General features: G+C 45.6%; 1 protein-coding gene across 2 annotated transcripts in view; it reads left to right on the top strand.

Moving 5' to 3' along the window:
• The first annotated feature begins 1,340 nt into the window (after positions 1–1,340).
• PITRM1 (pitrilysin metallopeptidase 1) overlaps positions 1,341–20,744 on the top strand; it is a 30,840-nt gene continuing 11,436 nt past the window's right edge. The window contains exons 1-14 of one of the 2 annotated variants that reach the window (XM_059056349.2): positions 1,341–1,984; positions 4,135–4,240; positions 6,198–6,304; positions 6,457–6,608; positions 7,150–7,264; positions 7,342–7,438; positions 8,096–8,256; positions 10,484–10,610; positions 10,863–10,951; positions 11,654–11,782; positions 12,311–12,424; positions 12,579–12,675; positions 13,189–13,323; positions 14,524–14,662. In XM_059056349.2, the coding sequence (XP_058912332.1) occupies positions 1,932–1,984; positions 4,135–4,240; positions 6,198–6,304; positions 6,457–6,608; positions 7,150–7,264; positions 7,342–7,438; positions 8,096–8,256; positions 10,484–10,610; positions 10,863–10,951; positions 11,654–11,782; positions 12,311–12,424; positions 12,579–12,675; positions 13,189–13,323; positions 14,524–14,662 (1,621 nt within the window). In that variant the 5' untranslated portion in view covers positions 1,341–1,931. The remainder of the gene's footprint in view (positions 1,985–4,134; positions 4,241–6,197; positions 6,305–6,456; positions 6,609–7,149; positions 7,265–7,341; positions 7,439–8,095; positions 8,257–10,483; positions 10,611–10,862; positions 10,952–11,653; positions 11,783–12,310; positions 12,425–12,578; positions 12,676–13,188; positions 13,324–14,523; positions 14,663–20,744) is intronic. The other variant, XR_010839875.1, reaches the window with a different exon arrangement.

The raw sequence follows: 20,744 nt of genomic DNA, 5'->3' as shown, positions 1-20,744 counted from the left end.
TTACTGTCTCATCATTGCGGAGTCCAGAATTTGGAGATCAAGGTATTGGCAGATTGGTTCATTGTGAGGCTGTGAGGGAGAATCTGTTCATAGCTCTCCCCCAGCTTCTGGTGTTGCTGGTAATCCTCGGGTACCTTGGCTTGTAGAAGCATCACTTCAATCTTTGCCTTCATCTTCACGTGGTCTTTTCCTGTGTGTGTCAAGGTGCCTAACTATCCCCTTTTAAAAGGACACCAGTCATATTGGATTATCATTTTAACTTGGTTACCTCAGTAAAAGCCCTATTTCTGAATGAGGCCACATTCTGAGGTTCTGGGGGTTAGAACTTCAACATATCTTTTTGGGGAGACACAATTCTATGCATGACACTCCGATATTCACTTGATTGCCTTTCTATGTCCCAGGCACAGTCTATTCAGAGAATGCTCACTTGCTAATCTTACTAACACAAAGTTTCATTATAACATAGCATTTTTTTTGTAACACAGGATATTGCATAGACAATTTTTGATGTTTCTTTTCTACCTCGCAAAGATTTGTGTTAATGTAAATTGAGATTACATATGAAAGTTAATATTATGTTGCTGCTGCTCAAAATAATTATGTATAAATTCTTAGTGTGTATTTGTGGGTCAGCCATCAGTGAGGTTTATCCTGTGGAAACATTCTACTAAGTGGCAATGACTGGATTTATGTAGCATTTATTCTTCAGAGATCAAAATTCTAGAACCTTCCAGGGCCTCAGTTTCCTGCACAATCACAGCAGGGTTAATAACACCCAACTGTCTCCCCCAAGATCACAGAGATGTTGTGGGTCTAACATTTATCACCCAAATTCTCATCAGAGGAAAGGTATTTGCACGGAGTATGTTTGTGTCGGTACCTTCTCATCATTACCCTTGTTTGTCCTGGTTCAGCTGGATTCTCCTCTGAATAACTGGTTAACTGCAGAATCCTCTGCATTGTGAAGAGGTTTTTGTAGGCTTTGGTGACTTTTCCTTGTCTTATTACCCTTTACGTTGCTGTCAAAGCGTTTCGTGTTCAAATCAATTGCACCTGTCTACTTAGTGTTCTTTCTTTAGAGCCTGGAGGAAGGGGCAGGGAGATATGAGTCCCTTTGAAGTCGTGGGATGGGGGAGGGGGTGGGTGGGATGCGGGAGTTGAGAATGGAGGAAACAAAAGCTCTGAGAAACTAAGGTCAGTCTCGGGTCCTGCATTCTTCCAAGTCCCTCCCATACCGTGCCCAGTTGTGTTTAATCCCAAATGCCCTTGACAGCCCACAGCCGCCTGCCGGCCCACCCACTCATGCTCTGCCCTCCTGGAGCCAATCCCTGAGGTTCGAGTAGGCCACGTGTGTAGTCCCCCCCAGGCACGAAATGCCGGTGGGGAGCTGCCCTGCGATTTGCTGGGGATATTCTGGTTGGGACCGTTCATAAGTAAGAGCATGGCATCATGGAATCGTGGCCGTGGAAAGCAGGTGATGCAGTCCTCGAACCTTATCCACGAAGCTACACAGCCCGGGTCTAGGGCACCGGGCAGGAGCCTGAAGCTGGACGCCCTTCTCACTTCACTGCCCGAGACCTGATAACGGACGCCCGAGTACGCACAACCTCCATTCCGGAGACCAGAGCCCACCTGTGGCCAGAGGACCATGCAATTCACCTGGCTCAGCGTAAATCCGCCCCTCCCCTGCGCAGGCCCCGCCCCTCCCTACGCCTGCCCGTGGCTCTTAGCCCCGCCCCTCCGTCTCCTCGCCCTCCCCGCCCTCGAGTCCCGCCCCGCCGCAGCTGGGCCCGCCCCCTTCCTCGCCAGCCTATTGGAAGAGCCGTTGCCCTGGGCGCTGACCAATAGGGTGGCGGCCGGCTCGTCCCGCCCCGCGCCGTGCGTTGGGTTAAGTGGGGTCACGGCCGGCGCTGCGCTAGTCATAAGCCATGTGGCGCAGCGGGTGGAGAGCCAGGAAAGCACTGCGGAAGCTGAGCGTCAGGTGAGAGGCGGCGGGGAGAAGGAAAGGGGGAAGTTTGTGGGGAGCGAGGAAGGGGAGGGGAAAGTGAAGCAGGGAGGGAAGGTGGGCGGCGAGGGCGCCGGCCGCCCGGCGGGCGGGCGGGTGGGTGCTGGAGGCCTCGGGGTCTCTCTCTGGCCTGGGGTGCCGCACCTCAGTTCCTTGTTCTGGGGCTTCCGGCGTCCCTCCGCCTGGGGTCTCCGGCACCCCGGAGCCCCTCTGCTGGGGCCTCCCGCACCCCCGGCCCCCTCGTCTGCTGGCTCGTGCACCCCGGGGCCCCTCGCCCGGGACCTCCCGCTCTGAGAGCCCTTCGGGATGGCAGAGCAGCCCCTCCAGTGGCCTCCCCCCAGAGGAAGGGAGTTCCTGTCTAGTTACCAAGGTTGGAGTGCTGCAGCCAGGAAAGACTGGGGTACAGCCGTCGAGGACCTGGCCTGACCCCACTCACTCCGGGCCTCCCAGAGCGGTGGCCTTGCGTGCAGGTTGTCGGGGCTTTTGAGGCGAAGACTGTCGTTGGTGTGGATTTTAATGCGAGAATAAAAGTAGACGGCAGTTACGGGTCTCATTAGGCGTTAACTCCATTTCCCTGTGTGTAGTTGTGGGCAAGGAGGCCTCAGGCTCCGCACCTGCGCTTACTTACCTGCGGCCTTGATGAGAGTGGCGCCTCCGGGAGTGGAGGAGTTTTGTAGGTTTATGGAAAAAGAGTGTTTAGCTGCAAACCATGAATGAGTATCATTTGTTTCGAGTTTGTAAAATAGGACAATATTTTTTAAACAAAGATAAATTGTTTAGTTTCATGCTACTTCACAGAATCTTGTTGAGTTTGTAAAATATCACATTTTGCGTTTTGAAGAAAGGTGAGTTGTTTAGTTTCACACTGATTCACAGAATCTTGTTGAGTTTGTGGTGGAGTTTAGCTGCTGTTAGCCCAGGGGAGGGAGCAGGGGTGTGTCTGTTGTTGGGCTGCCCTTATTGGTATTTTGGGTTAAAATCCTTTATCTCATAATTCTAAGAGTGGCTAAATCGGGGAGGGAAATGTTGGTTGTTTATAGAACATCCCCGTACTATTACCTGATATTGAATGAGTCAGTGTATTCTGTGCTTATCTTATATAAAAGAAATATTTTTGGGATACATCGTTAATGTAGAAAACACCATAAAATGTACAATGCAGTTGAGAGAAAAATTATTTAAAAATAAGCTGTGTCACCATTACCCAGTTTAAGATTACCACTTACCCATCATACGTCATAATTCTCCTCCCTCTTAAATGAAATCGCCCTTCTGGTTTACAGAAATAACCTCCTTATTTTTCTTTGTGTTTTTACCATCCACCTATACTCCCACGATACAGCGTTAACTGATTGAACAGTACCTGTTTAGACTAATATTGTGTCTGTCCTTTGTAATTTTTTTTGGTTTAGCATCAGGTGCCCACATCTTTGATACATGTAGTTGTAGTCCATTCATTCTTCAGACTAAGTTTATCAACTGAATAGTCCACAATTTATGTGTTCTCTGTTGCTGGACATCTGGGCCGCTGGGTTTGGGGCTCTTGGGAATGGTGTATTTATTTTGTGTGTGTTTGCGTGTGTGTGTGTGTGTGTGTGTGTGTACGTGTACACGGGCGCGCGGGCCAGGGCATGAGCGCAGGTCTCCAGGGCACATACATCCATGGGAATGAACTGCTAATCTGAATAAGGCCAGTGCTCTAACGCAGTCTCCATTCAGTGTGCACACCCAGCGGCTGTGTGTGAGTCCCTGGTAATAAATAGACTTCTTGGTTTTCACCCATTTGGTAGGTACGTAATGGGACTTTATTGTAGACTGAGTTTATTGGGATACTGTGATTTTGACGTGAGTTGTTTTTTACACAAGGGAAATGGGTGTCATAATTGTAGTTATTTATGGACATGTACAAATAAAAGCTTTTCAACATTTATTTATTAGTTGACGTTGCATGAGTTGAGGTAAAACTGAAAGAACTTTAATGGAAATTTCCTGGAATGTGTTTAGAAGATGCAGGTTTTCATTTTTCTTTGAATTCTTTATCCCATGACAGCGTTTTCATATGTTGCTGAATTATGTTAGCCAATCTCCCTGCAAATCATGTAACTTTGATTACTTTCCTTAAACAGCAGCGCCAGCCTCGGAGCATGGAGGTGGGCGAGCACCACGGCCTGTGAGAGGGCGCTGCTGCGGTACCGGGTCGGAGAGAAGATCCACGGCTTCACTGTCAGCCAGGTAGGCCCTGTGTGCTCTTCCTGTGTCAGGTCCCAGAGCAGAGACCTCAGGGGTTTTCATCTGTGTCGCCGCACCCTGGCTTCCTCCCGTTTCACAGCAGGTGCTCAAAGGAGCGGAGTTTGCAGATGAAGGGATTTTCTGACTCTTAAATGAGTACAGATCCCTAACCCCTTCTCTGAACCCCTAGACGCTTCATATCTTTTCAGAGCTCAGAAAGTAAATGAACGCATTTTTGTTTCTGCATAAGTCGTGACCAGTAATGAAGACTGAAGGCCCCACATCTATTCAGGTCAAGTTTCACCATCGGCTGAGTTTGCTCCAAACTTAGGCAAAATCTTTCTGTTTTTGAGCCGTTTGGGTTTCAGGATTATAGAAAAGCGATTGTGGGCCTATAGGTACTTAAGTTTATGTAAAAATGGATTTTATTTGGTTATTGCTTTGTTTGGCTTAAACTCTCACATTGTTTTTTTCTTTAATGCTATAATTGAAAACAATGTACATCATATAATTGACTGGTTGCTGGTTTCACACTGCGCTTGACACTAATGAAAACAAAGGCAAGCAGCTCACAATCAGAAGGACACGTGTGCAGCTGCAGGACAGGGAACAGCTTGCTGAGGCGCAGAGAGCAAGGGGAAGATGCAGGAGAGGGGGCTGCTGGGCGCTGGGTGGGGACGGGTTTGTGGAGCAGGAAAGAAGAGCCGCCATCTGTCTCCAGGAAACGGGAGTGGGCCCAGCGCAGGGGCAGGGAGTGTTCAAGGCAGGGTCCAGGAGCTTTGAGCCACTTAGAGGGGTTCACGACTGTGGGCAAGAGCATTTGTGAGGCCCCTAAAGACTTCTCAGGGGACTTGGGATTTCTAATACAGTTGTGGTTAATAATGCATTGTTCAGAGGCTGATTCTTTCCCTTTATGTTTCAAGTTTTGTAGAAACTTGGTTTATGATAAGCTATCGTGCTTTTTAGAAACACTTACTGTGAAATCTGTCTATGAGGCAGACTGGTTTTAAATTCATTGATCACATCTTACAAAGTACAGTTATGAACTCTGAGGTATAAATGATTTCGAGACATAAATGATTTCATAGGTATAATTTACGTGGGCATCAGTAGAACACTTGAAGCACATAGCTTTTGTGGCAGGGCCCCCAGAGCAGGCTCAGGACACCCGAGTTCTAATCTCTGCCCTGCCAGTAAGTTGTCAGCGAAGACAAGTCACTCTCATGGCTGTGTGGTGGTTACGATGACGTGGTGCCGCGGTTGAAGGAGAGGGGCCTTGACACAGTTGCTTTAGTACCAAGGACAGTGGAAGTTACGGAAGCACGCACGCTCACACACACAACCTCCACCAGGGGTGAGAATGGATTTGCCTCTGTGGGGAGTGATCTGTACCCTCATGGACCCTCCCACTAAGAACAAGTAACTGGTCATAGCCCCAGCTCACCGCCAGGAACTGATAAACCAGTAGAAGCAAAGTTTAGTCCCAAGAGCATCCTTCAGCTGCCCCAGGCTCAGGTCCGTCCCCGTGTTTACCTCCTGGCGGGGCTGTTCTGAGCATCCCCGGGGATGAAGTGTGCGAGAGACACCACAGACATTCCAGGCGAAAGCCTGATCTCCTTCGGGGCAGCCCGGTGTGACAGAAGGGGTCTCAATCCAGGCTCTGTGGTCTTAGCAAACTGTCTCATCACCCTGATGGGGTGGGAATGCTTGCTTCCCAGCGTTACCTGTGGCGCAGTCAGGAAATCCCTAGCCAACAGTGAGCATTGAGGAGAGAAGGTGTGCCTTTTCCTCAGCCCCAGGCCCCGCCTTCCTGGTCTGCGGGCTCTGGTCACGGTGGTTCCTGCCAGTACTGCCTTAGCCTCAGGCAGACGAGCTGGTCCCGCAGCCATGGATGCACTGTCACCGTCCTGGACACCGTTCCAGCCGAGTTGAGTTGTTTCTGTTTTCCTCGTTGGTTCAGGTAACGTCTGTTCCTGAGCTGTCCCTGACCGCCGTGAAACTCAGCCATGACAGCACGGGAGCACAGCACTTGCACCTGGCCAGAGAGGACAGAAACAACCTGTTCAGGTGTGTGCTGTGTCCTGAGGTCTCGATCTGGATGCTCTGTTTGGAGCATCTACTGCACCTTCAACAGTTTAACAGGGAGAGTAGAGGAGTTTCACTCCTCTGCTTCCCACGGCCAGGCGGTGGCTGACCAGGTGCGGACCCTGTCCCCGCAGTGTGCAGTTCCGCACCACCCCCATGGACAGCAGCGGTGCCCCGCACATCCTGGAGCACACGGTCCTGTGCGGCTCTCAGAGGTACCCCTGCCGGGACCCCTTCTTCAAGATGCTGAACAGGTCGCTGTCTACGTTCATGAATGCCTTCACGGGTGAGACGTGGTCTGGGGACACAGCCCTGCCTTCCCGCAGTTTCTGAGATGGCGGGAGGGGTGGGGTGTTGGCACTCAGGAGACTGGGGTAGATTTCCCATTCCCTGTCTGGAGGACGTTAAAAGCTTAATCATTTGGGAAAGTCAAATTGTGGTTGATTATTAAACCTGGAGTTTTAGGAAGAATGTCTGAGTTTTGTCTGGAAAAGGTGATAGCCATTTTCTTTGGGGAGTAATGTTATAAAGCTCAGCCTCTGGATCTTAGGTGAGCGGTGATGGTGCTGGTGTCTGGGTGGTGACTGCAGGAAGCCGGGCAGTGATGGGCTGGCGACGGGGGCGGCTGGGCACACACAGTGTGCTCCGTGGGCCAGGCCGTCCTCTGGGCCCGCAGTGACCCCGGCGCCAGACCTGCCGCCCAGAGTGGGCGCTGCTGCCTCTGTGCCCCTGCCAGGTCAGGCCTGCCTTGAGGCTGAGACGGGGATGAAGTGGAGGAGTCCTGCGGGAACTGCTGTATTTAAAATCGCCCTCTTCATTGTGTCTAGCTAGTGATTACACCCTGTACCCATTTTCCACACAAAACCCCAAGGACTTCCGGAACCTCCTATCCGTGTATTTGGACGCAGCCTTCTTTCCCTGCTTGCGGGAACTGGATTTCTGGTATGCTGTGATTGGTTAATTGATCTTTACCTTAGTGATAGAGTCACCATCCCATGTAATTGTTTGTTACTCTTTAGTCAGGAAGGATGGCGACTGGAACATGAGGATCCCAGTGACCCCCAAACGCCGTTGGTCTTTAAAGGAGTCGTCTTTAACGAAATGAAGGGAGCGTTTGTGAGTGTTTTCCTTTTTCATGTTGGGCTAAATTATCTTACTGTATAAAGTGTTGAAGTACAAATAGGCTCGATAGCTAGGTGGCGTCCTGCCATGTCACAGTTTTCTCACTGAGAACTGGAATTAGCGGGCACAGCGCCGTGAGCAGGGGCCACAGCACGGTGAGCTGGACAGCAGTTTCCAGCTGTGGTGTGGGTGCCACAGTGACCTGTGACCTGCAGGGCGTTAACCAGGTGAAGACCGCATTCCTGATGATCCTGAGACCGTGTCTTTTCCACTCTCTCTTGCCCGAGTATACGGTGGGGTTTACAGATCTAATTACAAATCAAGTTATCAGTAAAGACCACTGCATAAAGTGAATGTCTCGGTAAGGCGGGTCTCAGGGTTTTTTGGCTCCCGGTGCATGTAAAAGTTATGTGTACACTTTACTGTAGGGCTTAAAAGTGTGTGGTAGCACCATGCCTGAAAAAACCGTACACACCTTAATTAACATCACTTCATGGCTGAAAGATGCATCGGTGGGCGTCCTCATGTACCACAAGAACAGTTGTCCTTGCGGGATGTTGGTGGGTGTGCTCCCAGGACGTGGCTGATTTGTTGAATTACACGAACAGTGCCTCCGTTGGTCTTCACGTACACATGTACTTTTACTTGAAGACAGATAACGAGAGGATATTCTCGCAGCATGTTCAGAGCCGCTTGCTTCCTGACCACACATACTCAGTGGTCTCCGGAGGGGACCCCTTGTGCATCCCGGACCTCACGTGGGAGCAGCTCAGACAGTTCCACGCCACACACTACCACCCCAGCAACGCCAGGTGACTGCCTTCTTAAGCTCGGTGCCAGGTGTTTGCTTTCCTTGCACTGTCATGCTTCTCTCCAGTTCGGCTTGGAAAGCTTTGCTTAACAATTGTGTGCGTTTAGACACTCCTTCGGGTCTGCAGCGGTAACTCTCACACGCCCAGCACGGTGAGGGCCAGGCCTGCCTTCCCGCCTTCTCTGCGGCTCAGCTTTGTGCTGAGGGGGTGACGGGAGGCTGGCAGGTCCTCCTCGCAGGCTGACACGGGCCCTGGAGAGGTGCCCCCAAAGTGGCGGCTGCATCAGTAAACCTCAGAGATTTACTTCCTGATAGATTGCTTGTGTAAGATATCGTTAATAATAAAACGCTAATAGCCGTGTTTGCAAATACATTAAGCGTTCATGTAAAGTCATACTTGCAAGATTATTTTAAGTGCAAAATTTTTAAATTTAAATTATGAAAAGTCTAAAGCATCCAGGAGAGTGTAGAGAGTAGAACAACGAACTCCGTACACTTACCACGTAGCTTCATCCTTTGGACGTGTACGTAGGTACACGTAGATACACGCAGATATGTTCGAGGATGTTCTTTTACGTAAGATAATACCATTTTCATGTTTAACAAAATCAAAAATAATTTATTAAAACCACCTATACCTCAGCCCAAATTGATTTTCCAGTTGTCCCCGAAATGTTTGATCAGATGAGGCCCACAAACTGCCTTTCCCCGCCGTGTCTCCTAAGCACCCTTTCTAGTGGGACAGTGCCCCCTCCTCATTCTCATGGACCAGTTGAAGACGTTAGGCCAGGCCCCCTCTTGACTTTCTCACCTCCTGGGGTATCTCGCCGCTTCTCTGGTATCGGCAGACGTGCTCCCGTGTTTCCTGATAGCTGGACGTGGGTCCAGGGACTGCCTGCACCCTCGTAGGTGATGCCTGCATGCCTGCTGCACCCAGCGGGGATGCCAGGGCTGGTGGGATGGTGATGGCGACCTCGCTCCACTGAAAGCCCGTCCCCCCTGCGGACCCAGGCCGTCTGCTGGGTGGCGTGCTGGCCCTGAGAATATTCAGGCTCCTCACAGCCTGGGAGCGGCTCTTAGGTTCATTGATAATTGTTGCCTGGAGCAGTTCCTGGGCTAGGGTTTGAACATTTTCTAAAGAATTCTGTAATTCTATATTTACTGGCTGGGTTTCTGTAAAGAAGAGTGTACCCTAAAGTACGGTTCTCCTGGGAAGGGTGGGGGGTGGGCAGTGCGAGTGAGGTTTCCCTTGGCTGTCCAGTTTTGGGGGCTGACACTCCTCCAATGACGACAGAAAGGACTTTTTTTTAGTCTTGTTTGAATTATTTCATTTTTTAAAATATTGTTACAACCTCACGGAAACGTTTTCATATATGTATATATTTAAGGTGTGATCAAGTGAAATTAAAATAAATTTTAATGCTCAAATTTGCCCCACTGTGGCCTGAGGAAGTTCCTTGACAGTCATCCTGTCTTTCTGAAGGTCTTCAGTAACTTCATTGGTTTCTGCCCCAGCCCCAAATCCAGGCTCATCCTGCTCCCAGTCCGTAGCTGGCCTTTTCCCCAGGGAGTTCTGGAGCTAAATGCAGGCGGGCATATAGAGACTGTTTAGACGGCGCTAGGGGTGCTTGTTGCCACTGGATTATCACATTCTAAATTACGAGTGGGAAATGTGACGGGATCTTTAGGATGCTACTTCCGCAGCCCTTAATCGTAGCTCACACAGCATTCTGTTACAAAGATGAAGTCTGTCATTGTCCTCTTAATCCCCAGTGAATAATATGTTGTCTTAAAAACGTGTGTGACCTGAAACTTGTAGCCTAAGTTTGAAGTTTGTGAATTAAATTTTGTTTGCCAGTCTTAGGTGGATTATTGTGTTACTGTAGCTAAGGTCTTAAGTATTTTAGTGTGCAACTTATTTGGTTTTTGAAACACCTTTATAGTAGATTAAAAATGAGCAATTTTTGTCAGAGTACATTTAATTAATCCCTTTTGTACAATTAGTGTTTTGTTTGAACCACATCTTGTAAAAAGAGCAAAAGCCTCTTTGGTGTTTGTGGTTAAATTAAGTGAAAAACGGTGTTCCTGTGTGAAGTTCAGTTCAGTGTGGAAACTGGCTTGTCATCGGCTGTCATGTCTTGCACACCCTCCAGTTCATACAAAGCTGTCTGTGTTGATTTCTAAACTTTTAACCTAAAATAAACTAAGGTGTTCTCTCAAAATTTCAGGTTCTTCACTTACGGTAATTTTCCGCTAGAACAACATCTGAAACAAATTCATGAAGAAGCACTGAGTAAATTTCAGAGAATCAAGCCATGTACCGCAGTGCCAGCCCAGAAGCCTTGGGATAAGCCTGTAAGTGCTGGGTCCAGAGTCACCAGTGTCACCAGGCCTGTCAGATACATGATATGGAGGCGCGGGCATGTGTTAATAGGGTTTTCAGATGCCGTGGGCTGTGCCATGTACGTAACAGCTTCTCAAGCCTGAAGAGCAGTTATTTGTTTGGGAGGAAAGTTAATCTAGTGAAAAGTATCCCGTGGACCGTTTTATACATCAGGTAACCTGTGCTTGTTTGAAGCCCTTCACACACGCTCTGTCCTCTTCCAGAGGGAGTTCCAGATCACGTGTGCCCCGGACTCGCTGGCTGCTGGCTCCTCAGAGCAGATGACCATCAGTGTCAGCTTCCTCCTGCCAGAGTGAGTGTGCGTGGAGCTCACGCCACCGACCCAGTGGGGACGGGGTAGCTGGGAGGTCAGGGGTGGAGGACGCTCCACTTGGGCGTAAGTGAGTGGATGGTAAGCATTCGGGAGTCCAGCAGTGTTAGGTGTGAGGTGTTTTTAACAACGGGTGGGATGGTTTGGGTTTAGCGTTGGGGTCGGGGTTGCCTCTGCACGTGAGAAGAGCACCGTGAACTGTGGCCTTGAAAGAACATTGTTCACATGAGACTCTAATCCCAGAGGCCTGGGCCCGCAGGGCGTGTGGGCAGGAAGGGGTCCTGCCGCACTGTTGGTGTCTGCCCTCTGCAGCTGCACAGCCTGACCGAATGGCCCTGTTTCCTGTGTGTCTCTCATCTGCGTGTGGGCGGTACGGTTATACTGACACAGTGCACGTCAGAGTGCTGGGCACCCTGTTGTGTGACACCATGCGATGTGCAGCTGTGTTAGCCTCAGGGTTTGGGAGCCCCAGAATCCCAGCATATGAGAGCTTTGAATATCAAAAAATACTCTCTTTACCCATGTAACTGTTAAAATAGAGTTTGAAATGCAAGAATTTCTAGTAGAATTTAAGTTTTGGGGGGAAATAAGTGTCAATTTAGTATTGATTTTAATAATTTTGAAAACGTTTATAAGGACCATTTCCCTTTTTTTTACTCCCCCCTCCCGTTTTTATAAATGAAGCATCACTGACACATTTGAAGCCTTCACGTTGAACCTTCTGTCTTCACTCTTGATCAGTGGCCCCAACTCCCCCTTCTACAAAGCCCTCATTGAATCTGGACTCGGCACAGACTTTTCCCCTGACGTTGGGTATGTTTTATTATCAGATCAGCTCATTAGTTCACGATTAGGGGCAATTTTGACATTTCACAATGTCTGGACACATTTAAGGTTGTCACAACTGGCAGCTCATGGGCAGGGGTCAGGGGTGTAAGATGCTCCACATCCCATAGTCACACGACGGCCCTCTTCCCACCACAGCTATGGTTCCAGGACAAGCTGTTCGTGTCCCCTGCAGGGGACATTCTGCTTCCTGTTTTAAAAATCAGGCCATTAAATATTCTTTGAAATCTTAAGATTTTGTAAAACTCTCTAGATTTATTCTGCCTGAAATCTAAAATTTAAATTGTGGTGTATTTTAGAAATGTTAAAAGGACACGAATGTAAAAATGACCAGTTATATCTGAGCAGCAAATACCCGAGGATGCTGCTTTACTGGTTTCTCATGGGGGAGTCCTTGCCTGTGTCCTGTAGAGGATTTGATCTCAGTAAAGCATCTTATAAACAAGTGATGGAGGCTGTGTAGATCCTAACGCATTACCTGCTTTTGTGTCCTAGGTACAATGGCTGCACACGGGAGGCCTATTTCAGTGTGGGCCTGCAGGGTATCGCAGAGAAGGATATTCAGACAGTCCGGGACCTTGTGGATAGGACACTGGATGACATCATCGAGTATGTGTGGTGTCTGTGGGGCTGGGCTGGAGTCGTCCCCCCTCCTGAGTGCAGGGGGCACTTTACGTCACAGAACACACACTCCTTCATGGGAGCTGCCTTGTTCAGAAACATGGATTTCTTCTCAACATCTGAGTTCTTGATGTTTCTATAGGAAAGGATTTGAAGATGATCAAATTGAAGCATTACTTCATAAAATTGAGATACAGATGAAGCACCAGTCTGTCAGCTTTGGACTCGCCCTGACGTCTGTGTGTATTGCTCAAACACTTCATTTCTCTTTTTTTGTTACCTTTATAATTAGTGGTTCTCGAAAATATAGATTGTTATTCACAGCACCTTTCATTTGAACCTTGAAAGTTATGGTGTTTCGGATCAGATATAAAACTACTGTTAATTTAATTTTAATAATACATTGCTTGTCTTTTTACTAGCTTCTTTAGCTTTTCGATGTCTTATTTTTTAATAGATTTATGCAGAGTGCTTTAAACAGATAGGGATTTATGGTAACTATTAGTAATTATGTTTTCCAAAAAGTAATTTTTAAACCTGTGCTTTTTAATTTGTTAGGGAAAAAACTCAAATAAAATGAGTTTAATTTTCCTTCTTCTAGCCAAAGAATGACTTAATTTTTGTCATGAACAGTCATCTGTGGTATTTTTAAATATAGAAACTGAGTCTTAATGAAAAGACAGGCTTGGATGTTGGCTGAGCCAATGCAGAGTTCACAGGTAACATGCTGCATGTTGTGACCCCCGTTGCAGTACGTAGCTTCCTGCTGGAATCACGACGGGGACCCTGTGGAGCTCCTCAAGCTCGGGAGTCAGGTGGCTCGGTTCCGGAAGTGCCTGGAGGAAAATCCAAAGTTTTTGCAAGAAAAAGTAAAACAGTATTTTAAGGTAAGAAACTTGAAGGATTTACGTCTGTAGTTTTTAAGTTGAATTTTATAACAATTAAGGGAACATTAGGAATATAATCTACATTGTGTAAGTCCATTTCTGCTAATAGGTGACATAATTTCTTACTAATTAAAATTGTAAATGGTCATATTAGCTTTAAAAATTCAATTTTCCAGATTCTTAGGCAGGTTGGTTTTTATATGAATACGTGCATGTGTTTTTTTTACATAAGAATGCATGTAGGTATGTGTATAACAAAACATCTGCCTGTGTTTTTGTCGTGTTTTGTTAATAGGATGGATATACAGAATACAAGAAGAGTTGCCTAAATATGTAAATGTTCTGGTTGTTTTTACCAAGGTGTTGTCTGGTGCTTGCTTGTTTGTCTCCACAGGTTTGTGTGCTTTTGTGCTTGGTGTGTGTTCCTTGGTGGATGGTCACTGATAGGACAGAATGTCATCTACCTCCCTTGCCCCAGGGGTCGGGGGGTGGGGGGACGACACTGTTGTGCCATGAGTGGGAGCCACGTTCCTGTGCACCAGCATTTGGGGCCATTCAGCCATCAGTCTCTCTTGAGTTATGAGTTATTTCGCATGAAGTGCTTGTCGTGCTGTAATTCTCCCACTCTGTATAGTGTCTGATGAGCCTTTTGCGTGTGTGTTTCTAGTGGCTGCGTAAATCAGGGGCACATTAAGTCAGCTAACATTTATTTTCACGTTAGGGCAACATCTGTTTTGTCCTCATAATTTACAAAATACTAAGTGTAGAATTTAGTCCCAGCCTTTGAAAAGTTAACAGTATAATGAAGACTAGATAAAAATTAAATTACTTTATTCTACATTATTTTCGATTTAGACTAAAGCCAAAGTTTTATAATATTTAAAAGTGCAAGCAGTTTCTTTGTACAACCAGCGTGTAAAGGGAATGTTGAATGTCAACGCGTTTGTGGTTAAGACATAGTAACCACAGTCGTCATGTAACAGCACCGGCCTGTGTGGAGCACCTGGTCCCCGCAGAACACACGGACCTCGAGGATTGCGTGTGGCTCACAGGCTCTCCGCACACAGCCCTTTGGGGCGAGTTCTGTCATGACTGTGTAAAACGGGAAAATGGAGCTACAGGGCCAAGAGCGCCCTGCTCGAGGCTGGCTTGGTGCTGGACATGGTAAAGCCTTGTTTTAATTTGGCTTTTTTGTTGCAGAATAATCAGCATAAGTTGACTTTATCAATGAAACCAGATGACAAGTATTCCGAGAAACAGATGCAGCTGGAAACAGAAAAACTGAAGCAAAAGGTCAACTCTCTTTCCCCGGAAGACAAGCAGCAGATCTATGAAAAAGGTCAGGCCTGGTAATTCCCTCGCCTTCACCCAACCTCAGTGAGCTGTTTGGGGATAAGTGTCGTTTCAGCCAGCAATCCTTTGTTGGGTGCCTACGGAGTTCTCTGTTTGGTGCAGTGGGTTCAACCCCAGTAGGATTGACCCTGTTTTTAGAAAATCCACCCTGTGATTCTGCAGGAAAGGCAGGCATACTGGAAAAGAGGTGGCTTTATAAGGTTTATTCATTCACAGATTTTACAAATGCGTTTTCTATACCAGGGGCTGTAATAGGCCACTAAATGTGTGTTGTGTTGCAGTACATAGTTAACTGCAAACAGGCCCTATGGACAGTGTGAGCTGTGGATTCAGGAGAGGCAGGTCTCGGGGCAACACAGGCCTTGAGTTCCTCATGGAACCCCCCCACCCTGGTCCCTGTGGTTCAGGCGCTATGAGCACAGAAACGGGTCTGTGGTATCTTCCAGTGCTAACCTGCACTGCCTGTAAAGCCAGGTGGTCCTACTCCTGAGCGTTTACCCAAGAGAAGTGGAAGCATCAGTCCACACGGAACTTGAGCCAGCCTCATTTCCACCCACGTGGTGTCCACACAGGGAAATATCGTGAAATATCCACACAGTGAAGTGCTGCTCAGCCATAAATGGGACCAAAATACTGACACACTCAATATACATGAGTCTCAAAGCATTGTGCTAAGTGAAGTTAGGGGCACAAAGGAACACCTGTGGAACAGGTTCATTTACCTGAAGCCCTAGAAATGGCGATGCTCTAAATCGCGACGCTCTAGTAACAGAGGCTGGTGAGTCCAGGAGCGCAGCAGGGATCACCTGCGGAGAACCTTCTGGGGTGGCTGCACCTTCCGCATCATGATACCTTTGTCAGAATCCATTGGGTTGTATCTTTAAAGTTGTGAATTTTATCGTATGTGACATATGTTAATGAAGTCTATTTATATATGCATACATACAGTACACACAAATACATGTATACCCCCCAACCTCCCCCCCCAGAAAAAAAAAGTTGGTTGGGATTATATAAAGAATTTATCAGGCTTGTCAGGAGGTGGATTTGACTTTAAGTGAAAAGTAAGTAATTCCATTTGATCATGCTGAGTTGGAGGTGATATAATTTTATAAAGACACAACTCATGTCAACTTATAACCTTTTTTTTTTTTTTAATTTTTGAAGTACGTGGGCCTCTCACTGTTGTGGCCTCTCCCGTTGTGGAGCACAGGCTCCGGACGCACAAGCTCAGTGGCCATGGCTCACGGGCCTAGCTGCTCCGCGACATGTGGGATCTTCCCGGACCGGGGCCCGAACCCCTGTCCCCTGCATTGGCAGGCGGACTCTCAACCACTGCGCCACTGGGGAAGCCCATAACCTATTTTTAATCTCTGAATTCTTTAGACATACAAAGAGTTAGTTACTTTATGCTCTTGCATAAATTTTTTAAAAATTGAAGTATAGTTGATTTACAATGTTGTGTTAGTTTCTGGTATACAGCAAAGTGATTCAGATACAGCTATAGATTCTTTTTCAGATTTTTTTCCATTATAGTTTATTATAAAATATTATTTTGTGAATTTTTTTATACAGCAGGTTTTTATTAGTTATCCATTTTATACATATTAGTGTACATATGTCAATCCCAATCTCCCAGTTCGTCACGTCACACCACACCACCCGCCACTTTCCAGCCTTGGTGTCCATATGTTTCTTTTCCACATCTGTGTCTATTTCTTCCCTGCAAACCCGTTCATCTGTACCATTTTTCTAGGCTCCACATACATGTGTTAATATATGATATTTCTTTTTCTCTTTCTGACTTCACTCTGTATGACAGTCTCTAGATACATCCACGTCTCTACAAATTTCGTTCCTTTTTATGGCTGAGTGATACTCCACTGTATATATGTACCACATCTTCTTTATCCATTCGTCTGTCGATGGGCATTTAGGTTGCTTCCTTGACCTGGCTGTTGTAAATAGTGCTGCAGTGAACATTGGGGTGCATGTGTCTTTTTGAATTTTGGTTTTCTCTGGGTATATGCCCAGTAGTGGGATTGCTGGGTCATATGGTAATTCTATTTTTAGTTTTTTAAGGAACCTCCATACTGTTCTCCATAGTGGCTGTGTCAATTTACATTGCCACCAACAGTGCAAGAGGGTTCCCTTTTCTCCACACCCTCTCCAGCATTTGTTGTTTGTAGATTTTCTGATGATACCCATTCTAACTGGTGCGAGGTGATACGTCACTGTAGTTTTGATTTGTATTTCTCTAATAATTAGTGATGTTGAGCAGCTTTTCATGTGCTTCTTGGCCATCTGTGTATCTTCTTTGGAGAAATGTCTATTTAGGTCTTCTGCCCATTTTTGGATTGGGTTGTTTGTTTCTTTAATATTGAGTTGCATGAGCTATTTATATATCTTGGAGATTAATCCTTTGTCAGTTGATTCGTTTGCAAATATTTTCTCCCAGTCTGAGGGTTGTCTTTTCGTCTTGTTTGCAGTTTCCTTTGCTTTGCAAAAGCTTTTAAGTTTCACTAGGTCCCATTTGTTTATTTTTGTTTTTATTTCCATTACTCTAGGAGGTGGATCAAAAAAGATCTTGCTGTGATTTATGTCAGAGTGTTCTTCCTATGTTTTCCTCTAAGAGTTTTATAGTGTCCAGTCTTAATTTAGGTCTCTAATCCATTTTGAGTTTATTTTTGTGTGTGGTGTTAGAGAGTGTTCTAATTTCATTCTTTTACATGTAGCTGTCCAATTTTCCCAGCACCACTTATTGAAGAGACTGTCTTTTCTCCATTGTATATCCTTGCCTCCTTTGTCATAGATTAGTTGACCATAGGTGCGTGGGTTTGTCTCTGGGCTTTCTATCCTGTTCCATTGATCTATGTTTCTGTTTTTGTGCCAGTACCATGTTGTCTTAATTACTGTAGCTTTGTAGTATAGTCTAAAGTCAGGGAGTCTGATTCCTCCAGCTCCGTTTTTTTCCCTCAAGACTGCTTTGGCTATTCAGAGTCTAAGATTTTTGTTCTAGTTCTGCAAAAAATGCCATGCCATTGGTAGTTTGATATGGATTGCATTGAATCTGTAGATTGCTTTGGGTAGTATAGTCATTTTCACAGTATAGATCCTTCCAATCCAAGAACATGGTGTATCCCTCCATCTGTTTGTGTCGTTTTTAATTTTCTGCATACAGGTCTTTTGTCTCCCTAGGTAGGTTTATTCCTAGGTATTTCATTCTTTTTGTTGCAGTGGTAAATGGGAGTGTTTCTTTAATTTCTCTTTGCCATTTTTCATTGTTAGTGTATACAAATGCAAGACATTTCTGTGCATTAATTTTGTATCCTGCAACTTTGCCAGATTCATTGATTAGCTCTAGTAATTTTCTGGTGGCATCTTTAGGCTCTATGCAGAGTATCATGTCATCTACAAACAGTGACAGTTTTACTTCTTCTTTTCCAATTTGTATTCCTTTTATTTCTTTTTCTTCTCTGATTGCCATGGCTAGGACTTCCAAAACTGTTGAATAATAGTGGCAAGAGTGGACATCTTTTCTTTTTCCTGATCTTAGGGGAAATGCTTTCAGGTTTTCACCATTGAGAATGATGTTTGCTGTGGGTTTGTCATATATGGCCTTTATTACGCTGAGGTAGGTTCCCTCTATGCCCACTTTCTGGAGAGTTTTTATCATAAATGGTGTTGAATTTTGTCAAAGCTGTTTCTGCATCTATTGAGACGATCATATGGATTTTCTAATTCAATTTGTTAATATCGTGTATCATATTGATTGATTAGCTTGTATTGAGGAATCCTTGCGTCCCTGAGATAAATCCCACTTGATCATGGTATATGATCCTTTTAATGTGTTGTTGGATTTTGTATTGTAGTATTTTGTTGAGGAATTTTGCATCTATATTCATCAGTGATATTGGTCTGTAATTTAATTTTTTTGTAGTATCTTTGTCTGGTTTTGGTATCAGGGTGATGGTGGCCTCAGAATGAGTTTGGGGTTGTTCCTTCCTCTGCAGTTTTTTGGAAGAGTTTGAGAAGGATGGGTGTTAGCTCTTCTCTAAATGTTTGGTAGAATTCACCTGTGAAGCCATCTGGTTCTGGACTTCTGTTTGTTGGAAGATTTTTAATCACAGTTTCAATTTCATTACTTGTGATTGGTCTGTTCATATTCTTTTTCTTCCTGCTTCAGTCTTGGAAGGTTATACCCTTATAAGAATTTGTTTTCTTCTAGGCTGTCCATTTTATTGGCAGAGTTGCTTGTAGTAGTCTCTTAGGATGCTTTGTATTTCTGCAGTGTCTGTCGTGACCTCTTCTTTTTCATTTCTAATTTTATTGATTTGAGTCCTCTCCCTCTTTTTCTTATGAGTCTGGCTAATGGTTTATCAATTTTGTTTATCTTCTCAAAGAACAGCTTTTAGTTTTATTGATCTTTGCTATTGTTTTCTTTGTTTCTATTTCATTTATTTCTGCTCTGATCTTTGATTTCTTTCTTTCTACTAACTTTGGGTTTTGTTCTTCTTTCTCTAGTTCCTTTAGGTGTCACATTAGTTTGTTTATTTGAAATTATTCTTGTTTCTTGAGGTAAGCTTGTATTGCTATAAACTTCCTTCTTAGAACTGCTTTTACTGCATCTCATAGGTTTTGGATCATTGTGTTTTCATTGTAATTTCTCTGTAGGTATTTTTTATTTCCTCTTTGGTTTCTTCAGTGATCTCTTGGTTATTTAGTAACGTATCATTTAACCTCCATGTGTTTGTGGGTTTTTTTTCCCCTATAATTGATCCTGGATCATCTTCACTATCATTATTCTGAATTCTTTTTCTGGAAGGTTGCCAATCTCCACTTCATTAGTTGTTTTTCTGGGGTTTTATCTTGTTCCTTCATCTGGTACAAAGTCCTCTACCTTTTCATTTTGTCTTTCTTTCTGTGGATGTGGTTTTTGTTCCACATGCTGCAGGATTGTAGTTCTTACTTCTGCTCTCTGCCCTCTGGTGGATGAGGCTATCTAAGAGGCTTGTGCAAGTTTCCTGATGGGAGGGACTGGTGGTGGATAGAGCTGGCTGTTGCTCTGGTGGGCACAGCTCAGTAAAACTTTAATCTGCTTGTCTGCTGATGGGTGGGACTGGGTTCCCTCCCTGTTGGTTGTTTGGCCTGAGGCGACCCAACACTGGAGCCTGCCCAGCTCTTTGGTGAGGCTAATGGCAGACTCTGGGAGGGTTCACGCCAAGGATTACTTCCCAGAAATTCTGCTGCCAGTGTCCTTGTCCTCACAGTGAGACACAGCCACCCCCCCACCCCCACCTCTGCAGGAGAGCCTCCAACACTAGCGGGTAGGTCTGGTTCAGTCTCCTGTGGGGTCACTGCTCCTTCCCCTGGGTCCCAATGCACACACTACTTTGTGCCCTCCAAGAGTGGAGTTTCTGTTTCCCCCAGTCCTGTCAAAGTCCTGCAGACAAATCCTGCTAGCTTTCAAAGTCTGATTCTTTAGGAATTCCTCCTCCTGTTGCCAGACCTCCAGGTTGGGAAGCCTGATGTGAGGCTCAGAACCTTTACTCCAGTGGGTGGACTTCTGTGGTATAAGTGTTCTCCAGTCTGTGAGTCACCCACCCAGCAGTTATGGGATTTGATTTTACTGTGATTGCGCCCCTCCTACCATCTCATTGTGGCTTCTCCTTTGTCTTTGGATGTGGGGTATCTTTTTTGTTGAGTTCCAGTGTCTTCCTGTCGATGATTGTTCAGCAGTTAGTTGTGATTCTGGTGCTCTCGCAAGAGGGAGTCAGTGCATGTCCTTGTACTCCGCCATCTTGAACCAATGTATTATAAAATATTGAATATAGTTCCTTGTGCTATACATTAGGACCTTGTTGTTTATCTCTTTTATATACAGTAGTGTGTGTGCTAAAATTTGGTTACCCTTTGGTAACCAGAAGTTTGTTTTCTGTGTCTGTGTGTCTATTTCCGTTTTGTAATAAATAAGTTCATTTGTATCATATTTTAGATTCCACATATAAGTAATATCATATGATACTTGTCTTTCTTTCTTTTTTTTTTTTTTTTTTTTTTTGTGGTAT

The sequence above is a fragment of the Kogia breviceps genome, chromosome 3 (genome assembly GCF_026419965.1).
Source record: "Kogia breviceps isolate mKogBre1 chromosome 3, mKogBre1 haplotype 1, whole genome shotgun sequence".
Classification (NCBI taxonomy): Eukaryota; Metazoa; Chordata; class Mammalia; order Artiodactyla; family Physeteridae; genus Kogia; species Kogia breviceps.
Note: the sequence above shows the minus strand (reverse complement) of the source record. Positions and strands in the feature narration are given on the sequence as shown.